Genomic DNA, 13905 nt, shown 5'->3' with positions numbered 1-13905 from the left:
CAAAGAACTACCTCCTAAMAAGCAGACAAAATGAATATTTATCCTGACTGCTTGCCAAGGAAGGAGACTGAAGGCTCTGTCTGACCTCAAAGCCATGTACCTTGGTCATCTAYTGACTGACAAGGAGACATGCTTTCTGTGGTCAGCTGTCCAGAAAGGCCTGAACTGCTGGGCTGAAGGAATCCCTCTGTSGRCTGCARTAACACACTTCACATGTGTTGTTTCAAGTATTTGGAAACGGAAGTGTTTCATGTGATGGTTTTGTCCTAGGCATATCACTTCCATCTTGAGATCAAACCCAGTAACTAAACAGCATCCTTTCTGCTGTTTTCATGCACACACAGAGAAACAGTATCACCCCAGGAAAATTCAAGTGCTCTAATTTTAAGAACTGCTCTTTCTTTATGCAAGGAAAGGAAATTGGTGCSAAGTCTTCTAAAAGTTCTAAGGTTTCTAAGCCTTTAAGGGTGAGATTCAATGCAAGTACTTGAGGTCTACCTAGACTGAAAACATAATGGTATCAATCTATTTTCTAAMCTAAACAATAAATAAATACATCTATTTGCTTTAACTTTATAAACAGAAATAGTTCCATATATTTCAATGTGGGTGATTTTACCAGAAAAGGCTAGTCACTCTGCAATCAGATTTATAGGAAGAAGATCCAAGTTCAAATATGTGCCATGACACACAAGACACATATGAGTATATATGTATATAAAATGTCTGAAAAAATATTGAGTTAAAAGGGTATTTTCTATTTAGTTATTCTTTTGACACCAAATGAAATGCAATAAATCATCCAGAAGAGTAAAACCCAATAAATTTAATCTTATGCTCTTAACTAAAAACAGGCAGTAACTTACTACAGGACGAATTATATATGGATTTTATGTAGTGCAACAGTTCCTGCAGGAATGTGTTAACCCAACAAAACACAAACTATTACTTAAAATTCAAGTGAAAAAAGACCAAGCTACCTCACATACTACAKTGGCAGCAGCTGATCTACTGTTACTCTCACACGTTGGACTGCTCACAAATGATATTCATGTCCTCTGTCCTTTGGGTTTTTTTTTGTTTGTTTGACGTTTTTGTTTGTTTGTGGTTTTGTTTGTTTGCTTGGGGTTTTTTTTCTAATGAGTCTTTCCTTCCCTCATGGGATTTGTGGTTAAAGATGTTATCAGTACTAAACCGTTACCAGGCTAAAATCAGCTGCTATTTTGATAATGGAAATTTGAGTTCTTATATAATGTTTTTTAAYTGCARTATACAGGATTCATATTTCTRAATAAATTTYTTCTTTCTTACTGAATATATACTTYTATTTTAAAGTATACTTTTGATAAAAATTAAGTCTTAAAAAAACCCAAGCTATTTCATCAGCACGGTCAACAAGATAATACCTGTAATAAAATGAAGAAATAGCCTCTGCATCTCTACAAACTTAATCATAGTGATTTATGAGGGATCCTTGACTTACATTAAAACCAATAAAATTTGTACTCACTGTGTGCTGTGATCTAAATATGTTATTACTCTGTCTCCTTCTTCTTCCAAACGTTTATTAACATGGTGAAGRTATTCTGGGACCTAACAGATAAGAGAATGACAAGTTCAACTACAAAGGTATGAAAGGCAGATAATATTGTTCCRTGCCAATTATTTTAAACTACAGTTTTAAAATAAAATTAATTGGAAAGGACTATTCCACCAGAACATTGTTTTGTATTGTATAATCTGTATTTTTATTGATCAACGTTAGTTCACATTAAAGACATTATAGCTGGTAGTGTGTTAGTGACAAAAAAACATCACAGGGTTACTACAAAATTATATCTAACAACCTGGAGCCTGCCCTCCCTGTTGATACCATAGCATGGTCCACATCAAAACACACCAATACTTGTGTGCCAGTGAATTTCACTGGACAGTAATACAGCATGGCACTACCACAGTTGTCATGTAATCCCACAGGAAAACATAAAAGCAATCATCTACCATATGCACCTACCTCTCTTTCTTGCATTAATCTTTGGCCTTCTGCAGCATATAAACAATTTGTCTCTTCCAGAAACCTCTGTTCAAATGACTCCTTGTAAACCTGCTCAAGAAATCAATTTAGTTACTAACATGAAACTCCCAGCAGCAGTACAGTAGCACATTTTGTTTGTCAGGCATAGAGGGTAAGTAAAATGTTAAGGATGCATACAGCTGTGGCAAGTGTCAATGTAGCACTACGATACCAAATTCTCTGTTTGCCCCTAGTTTTAGAAAGACTGAGATCAGAACTGACTTCCCAGAGCAGCAGACTTGTTTCAGTCATAAGCACTCAAATAGTCTAAATTAACAGGATTCTGTTTAAGGCACACAGCCCAATACCAGGACCCAACATCACAGCACAGCAATGACATCCAATCCACCTGAGATGTAAACTCCCACTGGTATTTCTGTGGCAAAGAAAAGCCCTTCCAACTAGTGAAACATTGGCACAAAACAGATAATTCTCATCAGTAAAACAATAACATGCTCAGATCTGCCAGTTTTCTCTCAGTGGACCAGGAAAAGTGAATTATGTCAAATTCAGTGAACTTCTCCAGAGAACAAATTAAGTATGCAAAAAAGTGCACCAACAACAATCAGCAACGTTGAAAAACTTTCGTATAATKACTAACAACTTATTATAGAAAGAAGTTAGAAAGGACTACTATATAAAGAAAAAGTTAAAACAGTCTGAAGAAGGTAACTRGGGATTAATACATAAACAAAGGGACAGTGAAAAGAAAAAGGGAAAATTCCTTGAGTGAGGTGGAAGAATAGAAGCAAATATTTCTTCCAAACAATGTAACAGAGCTGTAAAACTCATTACATTGTGACCACTTTTTGTCTCTTTAGGACTTCTAGTAGAAGGTTCCCTGCCTAATGCAGGGGGATTGGAGCTWGATGATCTTTAAGGCCCCTTCCAACCCAAATGATTCTATTATTCTATCACTTTCATTTAATTCATAAAAGCTTAATTTTTTTCCATGCCTTCTCTCTTGAACAGAATAATTTTTCTTTTATGCTAGAGAAAGCTACAGATTAAAGTCAAGAGGATTATCATGAAAGGCAGAAAACCAGGCAAGCTGCCTAACCAGAAAGTATGTAGTTTTTTATGTAGTCTTCATCTTCTAACTGTTCAAACATTCAGCCAGTTTTGTAATGCTGTATGCCACTTGGAAATGGAGCAACCTCAACTGGTTTTAAGACTGAAAGACAGCTCCTAAGTTTCATTGCACAGCACACAAGGCTGCAACGTCAACTCCAGGACAACCTATGTGGAAGCCAGGAGCACAGCATTCATCAGTCTCCTTGGTTATTTACTATCTCTGCTCACGAAAAGTTCCAATTAGTTGCAGCTTGACATGATCTATTTGAAAACCTTGGCCTTAATTTGGCATCCCGTTCTAGCCTCAGCATTTCTAAGAAGTTGCCAATACAGTGATACTTTTTGTCCAAGATCTGGACTCCTAAAAGGGACACCTTTTTACAGTGACAGAGGGTTTTCTTCTGTTCCTACATTTAACTGGCACTAGGATGAGACAATGAATGACTAAGACAGAAAAAATACTGCACATACTAAAAAACTTGGACATCTATTAAGCTCTGAGGCCATTATCTCTGCTAAGGAAAACAGGGAAAGAAATTTCATTTAAAAATAGAGTATAAGATTGCACATAAGGTAAAGAAGAAGTAATCGAACCAAAGAAATAGGTAGATTTTGAAGCACATTTACTAGATGAATAGAGCAATTTTTGTATAAAACACAACTTAAAAGGTCCAAACTGTGTTTCTAAAAGCTGTCACTAGTGAAGCTGGCTGTACTCACCTGCAGATCTGAAAGCATGCTCAACAAACTCCGCAGCAAGCTTCTGTCCACAGCTTCACCATTCCGTTCTCGTTCGATCAGCAGGAGAATTCCATCAATAGTCTTGGTTTGAACTTGCTTATCACTAATGATATGGTTTCTGAATAACTCTAGCCCCATATCCCTATGTGAATATTAAAAATTAGTAAGTCATTGTTCATTCTTTTGAAAAATCTTAGTTTCAGAAAAACAGAGACATAGAAAATACTTACAGTATATGTATATTACACAGAAAGTCAATATATGAATGGTGTGTATATTCTAACACTGTCCTCTAACAAAACTATAACAAGAATTATCCTAAAAGTACCAGAACACATGCTACCAGAGGCATACTTCAGCTCAGAACTGTTACCAGCCTGTCCAACTTCCACATAATAGACTACAACTTTCTCTGCTTATTGAAAGAAATAAAATCTGACTGTATACCTTAACATAAGATTCCCTGGATAAGACGTTCTATGTGTAATTAGAAGATTCATTCAGAAGCATGAATTCTTTGTATCTTTAGGATATTATCACCTCTATCAGATTCTTGTTTCATTCTAAGATGATGAGGAACAGTGACTGTATGCCATAAAGCAGCTAATTGTTAAACATTGAAAATTGAGCAATCTTAGATAAAATCTTTACCTCCAACTTCTTCACACACATCAGGATTTCAATAAAAGGAATTTTTCCAGTAGGAGAAAAATAAGACAAAGAATGAACAGACCTCATCAACAATACTTAGTAAAAGGAAGCCTAACACAAAGAGTTGGAGGCAAACCTCCAACAAAAGATGTCCACTGGACAAGCAAGAGGCTGGGGAAAGATGCCAGGCTCCTCAGACAGCCTGAGGAATTCACAAGAGCACAGCAGCCAGCTAGGCAGGAAAAAAGACATGCTCTTACTTCAGTACTTTATCTACTTTTTTTGTGGGGGGCTTAAGATAAAGTAACAATACCAGATTTTTTTTGCAAAGCTTGGGTTTGTTTGCTTGGGCAGTGATGTAAAATGCACCTCAGAAGGGATGCATTAAAGCAGAATGTCCAAAGATGTGACCATGGTGGGCTGAAAGTACAAAAGCATCAAGTGGCCAGGRCTGGAAAGATAATCTGCACCTTGACACAGTATCTGACTTACTTAAAAAAAACAGAGCAAGAAGCTGAATGTTGAATTTTGTCAAAACAGGAGCACCTACAGTAACACTGGACCACTGCTGAGGTGGGGGGCAGCAGTCAAGAGGAGGTTCCTCACTCAGGCTCTGCCAACTACAGCTACAAATATGCCCTGACATTTAAGCCTATGTTCACAGACCTCCTTCTATTACCCCCAGCTGACAATGAATATTCCTGGGGAAGGAGAAAACGACACATGCATATGCTGATACASAAACTAACACAAAATTTTAGAGTTTTATTATATAGATCAAAGGTAATATGAAAAACTTATTTTCAGTCTTTGCAAATGTAATAGCATGTCCACAGTCTAAAGATTAGAGGAATACTTACATGGATACCTACCATATAGAAGGAAGCATTGAATTCTGAAGCACATATGTCCGATCCAAAAATAAGAAAATGCTTCTGATCATGATCTGAAAATATATAAAGATTTTTCCCTTTACCACCATGTGATATTTTAAATTATAAAGCAAATTCTGAAAAACTACATCACAGACATGCATCTGAAGTACTGATCTAGGTATTTTAAGCTTTTTTGGTGAATAGTACAGCCACTGATATGCAACTGATTTAAGTTAATACTATTACTTGGTGATATTCGCAAGTATACCCAAGACAGTTTTCAAATTCATAACCATTAACTAAACAGTTTTGTAAGTCTGTTAGGAGTTTTATACCACATAAGCTATTCAAACAGTACCTCCAAGATAGTCAGTAAACACCCTGAAATAGTATGCTGACATGTTTTTGCTTTAAAATTTAAAAAAAAGGAGCTTTWTGCAGAGACAGTAATAAGCTGTGCAATAGATCTCATAACAAATGTTAGCTGCCAAAATTCATGAGAAAAATGGAGATATCTTAAATCCAACAGGAGGAAGAAGGTATAAAAATATATTATTGCTTTCTTAAAATAAAAGAAATAGGAGGAAGAAGTGGTTTTTTTAGCTTACTAGTCTTTTACATTCCAATTCCATTTTTACCTTTGCTCACAAGAAGGCTGCCCAGCTCTCAGTTTAGCATCAGTGTAACTCGGGATGTCAGTAATTCACCCCCAGGCCAGATAGAGATTTSTATTCCTAGCTGTCCACCTACTCTTTCCCTAAAAGATTTCATTGCCTCTGAAGCAATTCTCAAGCTGAAACAGCTTCTGGCCAAGCATATTAAAGTAAAACAGCAGTAAGGCTGTTTTTTTTCTAAAATAGCAGAAGTGTTAACCTACCACATGGGCAAGAGAGCCACTTGCCATAGGTTGTTGTTTAAAGGAAGACAAAAAAAAAAAAACCAAAAAGAATGCTTACAATAATTAAAGCAAACAGTGTTCACAACAAAAGTTTTTATGAAAACACACGTTCAAGTTAACTACATTTTCAATGCARTATCTTCAACTCTGTTTTCATCAGATTGCTGAATTCAAATAGTTTCCCTAACACCTTCCATTTTTAATTCMGATAAAAATCACCTACTTCTGCCCAACCCTCACAGGAAAGGATYTGAGGAAGGAAAACAGAAATTTAACCATATGGGGCATCTGCAGCCAAAGCTAAGTGACAATGCAATTAAAACTCATTGTAAAATGCTGGTTTGGAATGATAAGACACCTTCTTTAAGGCACAGCTCTCACAGAGTGTGCTTCAGACACGACTTTTTTCTGTAACATAAATCATTGTGGAGGTAGTAGACAAGAAAGACAGATACAAAGCAAATCTCAGTTCTTTATCGTTTCTGTTTCTTAGCTCTATATCAGGATAATCATCTCTACTTTGAAAAAGAAAGCCATAAGTTAACCTAGTTCTTGGAGCTATCTATAAGCAAAGATTTTCYAATTACTTAAAATTATGGATGGCAAACAATTTCAGCATTTCCTGGTTAGTTTTTCTTTCCACTCATTGAAAAAAAATTATCAATATATTTCTGAGTGATGTTCAAACCTCATATGAAGCCTATGAAAAATGAGAGTTAACAGAACCTATGATTCAATAACAAAAGTTCCCTCAGACAGCAAAGGGGAAAGTGAAAAGCAATGCTGAAACTTAGAGGCAGTGCAGTGCAGTGACAAAACTTTAGCCAGATTTCACACCTCAAGGATATGTATTCTGAGCAAACATCCAACTTACCATTTGTCTGCAATGATCTTGCCAGCATTTATTTATCTTCTTTAAAAATAAAAGACTATCCAGAGAATCTGTACAGCACTCATTAAGGAAAACTAGTTTGCCAGTAYCTTTAGAGGGCAGATTCTGGAGATGATCTTTGCCAGCCATTAGGCAAAGCTGCTCCATGGATATTCCAATGCTACTGTGTCTGCCAGGGATAAACCATTAATTGCAGAGCTGACCAGCACAGTGGCTGGCASTTCTCCAAAAGGCCTTGCTGTGTTTTCAAGGAATAATGCTCACAGCTCTTCAGTAATACCATCTAGTGGCTGTACTGTGTAACCTTAACATGGATAAACAAGAAATTCCACCAGTGTCAAAAACACATTTGTCACCAACTGAGGTGAGAAGGATGGAAAAGTTATTTTGTTTGTTTAATGAGTTCACACTCTGCGCAACAGGAGTGACCCTAATCTCTTAAAAGCAGTTACAGTTCTAAATAATCCTCAACAAATCCAAATACCACTCTTTTCATATACATCTCCAGGTCACCCTAAGTAATCTACAGAATTTTCTTCATTACACAACAGATCCAACTGTTGTTTACAAATTACAGAATGCTCATGTGTCTCATAAGTAAATCTAAATGAAGCTTTACCTTCCTCTCCCGCACATTATCATTTCCAACTCATTCTGGCCAAATCTGATTAATCTGATCTCATGTCCTTTGGATACACCTGCAAAATAATAAATTTTCAACTCTCCAATCCACTGTCTCTGTCAATAGGACAAGATGAAAGCAAAGATTGAAAACACTAGATTTAAAACACTTYTGAACATCATTTATAGTCTGAAAAAGCAAGAATGCAAAAGAYGGCTGTACACTGCTTTAAAGAAGATTATAAGATTTGGTTCTCAAAGACCAGGTATGTTTAAGATTACTGTACTAATGTGCTATGTAGAATGGGACTCAGCAAAAAAAACCAACAAAGCCACAAAGCCCAAAACCATGTTGGTACTATGTGACATTAAAAAATCCAAATTATTCTCTTTATGAGTGTAGGCACGTACCTGGGGAATGCAGTGAGCCAAGAAACAGAGTCACAATCCAAAGCACATTTAAAGCSTTCACCTGGAAAGCAGGTTCCTTCTAGGCCCTGGCCCCTTGTTTCCTTCTATTTCATCCTATAATTTTCTGCTAATAAAACCCAAACAAGAGAGCTGGGAAACACTGCCAGCAGCCACAGTGCTATACTACCTGCTCAATATGGCACTCTCCATCCAGCATCTGCTTGCTAAGGCACTTTTCAGGAACATGGGCACAGCAAGGTGAGCAGACTATTCATCTGCTGCTCAAGTGAGTGCAACCCCGTGGCTACTGCACAAAAGACAGCTACCACATAAAACACCTTCTCAGCATGCAACGCTTGACTGGATTCAGAAACAGGGCTGSCTACAGCCAGGTGTCCACAGAAGATCTACAGGCACTTCTGTGACCCACTCAGCTACAAGTCCAGCAACGTAACTTCAGTAAATCAGGGGAAATTTACCATAAAACTTCATCTTTCTATGCATCCCAAGACAGCCAAATGATCTCCTGAACTAAGAGCTCTCTTCCAAGACCCTCCCACAGTAAACATAAGACACATGAAGRCTTGCTGAATGCCTCTGTGATACATCACTGTTGACCAGCAGCTATTTTTGGTCAAGCAGGTGCACTCCATGTTTGAACATTCTTTTACTGTTTTTGACAATTACTGTCATTTTTTTAGGTTTTTGCTATAAGCAAACCTATAAGCATTTCCACTACTCACCTGCCACAGAAATTCATACCTGCTGAGAAATCTCATAGCACTACTGAAATTTTCTAGTTATGTGTAAAATGTGCATCCCTATTAAAATGATAAATTCTTATTAGCATGCTACACATCAATCCACAAAAATGATTCACCCAGATGACTAAAGATGCCTATAACTGATTTAAAAACATGTAGATGTCAAAGAATCTCTTTAACAAATTTACAATTACTGATGTAATTTTCACAAAGTGTTGTTTTAAAAGATAATTATTTAAACTAACCATTCTAACTATTTCTGTGCATGAGAAAAGGATATTCTCTAAACTGAAGGATTTGTGCTTTCACATGTTCTTCACAGACTTGTCGCAGCTGTTTGTACAGTGTAGCAGAGACTTTGTAGGAGCAGAGATTCTCAACAGCCTGAAAATCAAAAAAGAATCATGAATTATGAGATTAAAAAAAAAGAAATTCTTGTGTTGGTGTAATTAAGACTGACAATGAAAAAAAAAAAATCTGCATTATATGTTCAAGCTGTGCACAAAACCAAAACGTCAAAATGAAGTTATACAGAAAAATTAAAGACTTCAGGAGTCCTTTCTGATTTTGGTCCCTTCTTATTCTGCTTGTACAAACAAGGCCCACCATCACAATCTGGGTCATATTTCAGATGTGCTGTTAAACACTACAGAATTCAGCCTCCTTCAATACTGCTCAGCAGTAGAACTCCTAAAGGTCCATTTTGTGTATCCCTCAGTATGCCCACATGGTTTTTTGGGGCAGAACACAATCATACCAAATATTTTAATTTCTTAATAACTTTAAGGTAGACATTTCAACCAGTCTCTCCAAATGGTAAATGAGTATAGCTACTTTTCTGTCTTTTTATCAACTTATTTCTTCCCAAATCTTTCTACTGACTCACACATTCATGCTAAGATACATAAACTGAAAGGAAAAAATATTTAAGAAAGACCAAAAAAATAAGAAAAAAAGAAACCCCAAACCAACCGCACACTAGCTATTACATAAAGACTTGAACTGATTAATTGGAAGCTCATAGGATTTAGTTGAGTATTTATCCTTAGTTAACTAAGGAGACCAATTCTGTCCAAAACCAAATGTTCTTGTGGTCACTATATTAATGTCAACTGCCTTTATATTATTATTGTACTGCAGAGAACACAGCCAAGGATTTAAAGCACCATGTCACCTGGGCAACTAAAACTGACCCAAGAATGTTTTCCTYTGCTCCAGAGGATTCTAACCTACCTAATGTAATTTTATGTAAATTCACATAAAAAATGGCCTCTACAGTTTTGATACAATATTAAAGCATGCAAACAAACAAACAAAATTATAACACAGAGTCTATAACAGGTTTTTCATCTGGTCTTAAAAAAGGTTAAGTAAAATGATACATGCAACAAACAGTATTCAGACAATCATTCTGCAGATAGTTTGTTACATTTCCTTAAACATAGCCATTCCTATCCACCTACCCACATCTAAGTCTAGTCAGGACTCTCATAACCTTATCCTTCAGTGCTCTACTGTCTTTCCTTTGCTACTACACTGTCCTCCAGAAGGGCAGTGCTGCCTCATTTCAGGTTATTTAGGACCTCGCTGCAAAGGTAATTTTCTTTTTCCACTATTTTTATCACTCACTCCTCATTCAGCAATTCTTTGTACTGCCCCACTTTCTCTATCCCATCAAGTATAAGCTACTTCTATCCAAATCTGTGCAATCTACCACCAATTCCAGACATCATTTCTATTTTAGTCACAAAAAATTGGCTGCCACCCTCCCATTGCTCACTGACTACATCTCTGCCAAGCACCTTCATGCCTGATTCCATGCTGCCTCTAATGCCTGGAAAGGAGTATCCTTTGGGCTTCCCACAAAGCCTCCTCATTGTTTTTYAGTTTCTCCTCAGCTACTGTGCCAAATTAAATAAATAAATCAGAAGGTTTAACTGCAGGCTGGTACACCAGCCTGCTCAGCACACTGAATTCTACTAGGCCTCTCACTTCCTCCCACGATGTTGGATAAAGATTCAAAAAAACTACCAAAAAGGTCTGATAATAAGAACTGATGCACCCAGAGATATTTTCCCCTGTGGATGACTCGGTGCCCACCAACAGGCAGTTAAAATGATCTGTAAATACAGATCAGGTTTCCAGTGGATGCTGAACCTCATCTTTTATTCCTCTGGCAGGAGAGTAAGTACCTGTCTGTGCACAGGCACACCGAGCACCACCACCCACTGTGCAGAAATCTTCCTGATTTGCTGTGTTACAGATTATTTGATCAGCTTTGCACAGTGTTTACAAATAGGCAAAGAGAAAAAGCAAGAAGTACAGTTCTCCCTTCACAGTTTATCTGAAATCTCTCTCCTCTTCTGCCAAAACTCAAATGTGTACCCTAGTGATCTCATAGCCATATTGCTATAATCTCATTTCTGAGCCTCTGAAAACAAGTTAGGTAACACTCAAAGCATCTGTGGGCTTTTTTTTTTTTTGCTAGATATGAAAAAGTGGGATTTTTCAAATGCTGAATTTAAAACAATAAAATGCATTATGTCATTCAAAGTCTGCAAATCTGCAAGTATTAATAGATTAGTTTATTACAGTCAAATTTTCTACTTAAAGGGAAAAAATTATATTGAGTCAATATCYATTTACATAATCAGCCATTTCAGACCCATATATTACACACTCTAACTAAAGAGACACRTACAGCCAGTTCCAAAATCCATCCTGATTTTCTTGAACAGGGACCCAGCATGAACTGCTGGCCTTCTCTCTCACAGTCTATCCTTTGCACCTCAACTAAGCATTTAGAAAATTTTAGGTGTGCACAATAATGTTTCAAGTACTTAGCTGACAAGGACATCGATCTGCAGATCAAGCACCTGCACTCACAGATAACTCGTAACCAATTTATGCTCGGTAGCACAATTTAGTGCATCAGTAATTTTTTACAACATGAACACTTAAAAAAGCTACTACTTCAGTTAAATAGCTCAAGGCACATATATCTAAACACAGAACTAAACCACATATAAATGAAGAAAGTAGAAAGAAATGGCTCAGGAGTATATTTCTCTTTTACTGTCCCTAGCCCCTGCCCCAGTAGTCCAGGTGTTCCAGAAATACTTTTCCACCATTTGAACAGAAAACCTTAGATCCTGATTGTTATGAAAATGCAACAGTTAATCTGAAATATGGGTAAAGTGATAGTTTGCTGCCTGCTCAATCAAGATTCTTTTTTAATTACCCRAAAGATACTGAAGTGTAATGTTATTATCTAGTATCAAATATTTCAACATTACTATTTACAAGCGACTACAGCATGTACACAAATCATAAAATAACTTCATAACCCCATTAGAGTAACATCCTGCTCTAAGCATGTTGAGTGGGCAGAGCATTGAAGGTACTAAGACTGAGATCTCAGCCCTGTCCAGGAATAGCTTTCTGTGCCTCCCAACATAAACTGCTTTTCCACGGGCCCAGGTCCTCGCGGCTCGACGAGGAACTGACATGTAGAACTGCAAACTGACCAGAAACAGCCTACATAACCAAGTATCAATCAGCTTTTAACAAATCAAAATACCTTATGTTGAATGTGTGCCAAAGCAGTTTATTTGCAAAAARAMGAAACCAAAGCCTTATRGGGCTTACCTGGTAGAGCTCTTCAAGGTTGTATTTAATAGAAATGCTACTCTGTATTGCACCCACCGCTTCATGAAGTTTCTGCCAGGTATCCTGAGTGTAATTATCTGGTAATTTGGGTCTTTCTGTGAAGTAAGACACAGGTAGTTTAAAACCAGCCACTCAAGGGGAGCCTACAGCAATCTCTCTTCTCCCTCCTGCTCTATCGAGCTCTGCCAAGCCATTCTGCGTTTGACTACGTAACTCTGGCACAGGCAGAGGGRTCACTAATAATTCCACCCGAGCCTTTGCACGATCCGTTTTACCCCCCGGCTGCTGTGTTACTTTTAACGACGCCCGTGTTACTTTTAGCGAGGCAAGAACCCTCGCCTGGCTTTAATCAGCGTTGACACTAAGGTGGCTTTCTGCCGGCCCGCTCCGGCCGCTGCCCCCGCGCAAGGAGCCCCACGCGTGTCCCCAGGAGCCCTCACACRGGCACGGTGCCGGCGGCGTTATCAGCCCGGCGGTGTTATCAGCCGGCGGCAGSCGCCCCTCGCCCCGATACGGCGGCGGGGCTGCGAAGGCGGCGGGGCCCGGCCGCGGGCAAGGGGCGGGGAGCGGCCAGAGCCGCAGTAAACAAAGGTCGGGCCGGGGCCGAGCGCACCTGCCAGAGGAGAGGGCCCGGCCTGCCCCGTACCCACCTCTGAAGTTCTTGATCACGAGTTTCTTGGAGGAGGCGGTCGCGCCTCCGCCTCCTCCTCCCCCTCCCGCGGCGCGGGTGGCGGTGGCGGCCAGCGAGGCGGGCTTGGTGAGCCCGTTCGTGTGTCCCACCAAGGCCGACAAGTGCGGCTTCTTCTGCGGCTCGTCCGCCATCTCCGCCCCGGGCGCCGTGTCCGGCCGGGGCAAGGCGCTGGGCTGGGCCGGGCCGGGGCCGGCTGGTCYCCGCCTCCGCTCCCCTCCTCCTCCGCCGCCACCACCCAGCTGCCCTCCCCCACTGCCCCCGGGCAGCTGCCAAGCGCTGCCGGGCCGGGAGGCACCGAGAGCCGCCTGCCCGCCTCCACCCGCCCCGGCGGCCGGCTCGGCTGCGGGTCCAGCTGCGGGTCCGTTCCCCGGTSTGTGCGGCCCGCGGCGCTCCGGCAGCGCCAGCCCCGCTCACAAGATGGCTCCCGGGCCGGGGAAGCCTCCCCCGGGCGGCGGCAGCCTCTCGGTGTCCCTCGCTTCCCCTGGCTCTATTTGCTGGCACCCACCGAAGGGTGGCTGGAACGAAAGGCGAGGAGCAGCCCGGC

The 13905-nt window shown here is 39.7% G+C and overlaps 1 protein-coding gene across 5 annotated transcripts in view; it reads right to left on the bottom strand.

Annotated features, from left to right (window-relative positions):
• Positions 1 to 13558, bottom strand: part of CUL4A (cullin 4A) — a 56626-nt gene extending 43068 nt beyond the window's left edge. For 3 of the 5 annotated variants that reach the window (XM_057390601.1, XM_057390628.1, XM_057390619.1), the window contains exons 1-8: positions 13321 to 13558; positions 12650 to 12765; positions 9282 to 9385; positions 7188 to 7257; positions 5413 to 5486; positions 3869 to 4031; positions 2015 to 2104; positions 1511 to 1593 (exon numbers count right to left, since the gene is read on the bottom strand). In XM_057390601.1, coding sequence (XP_057246584.1) covers positions 1511 to 1593; positions 2015 to 2104; positions 3869 to 4031; positions 5413 to 5486; positions 7188 to 7257; positions 9282 to 9385; positions 12650 to 12765; positions 13321 to 13492 — 872 coding nt within the window. In that variant the 5' untranslated portion in view covers positions 13493 to 13558. Of the gene's footprint in view, positions 1 to 1510; positions 1594 to 2014; positions 2105 to 3868; positions 4032 to 5412; positions 5487 to 7187; positions 7258 to 7824; positions 7904 to 9246; positions 9386 to 12649; positions 12766 to 13320 lie in introns of those variants that run through there. The other 2 variants (XM_057390637.1, XM_057390610.1) reach the window with 2 other exon arrangements.
• Positions 13559 to 13905: the final 347 nt, after the last annotated feature.

Source organism: Malurus melanocephalus, unplaced genomic scaffold (genome assembly GCF_030028575.1).
Source record: "Malurus melanocephalus ecotype Western Australia unplaced genomic scaffold, MMel_1.1 scaffold_1, whole genome shotgun sequence".
Taxonomy (NCBI): Eukaryota; Metazoa; Chordata; class Aves; order Passeriformes; family Maluridae; genus Malurus; species Malurus melanocephalus.
This window is presented reverse-complemented; position numbering and strand designations above follow the sequence as displayed.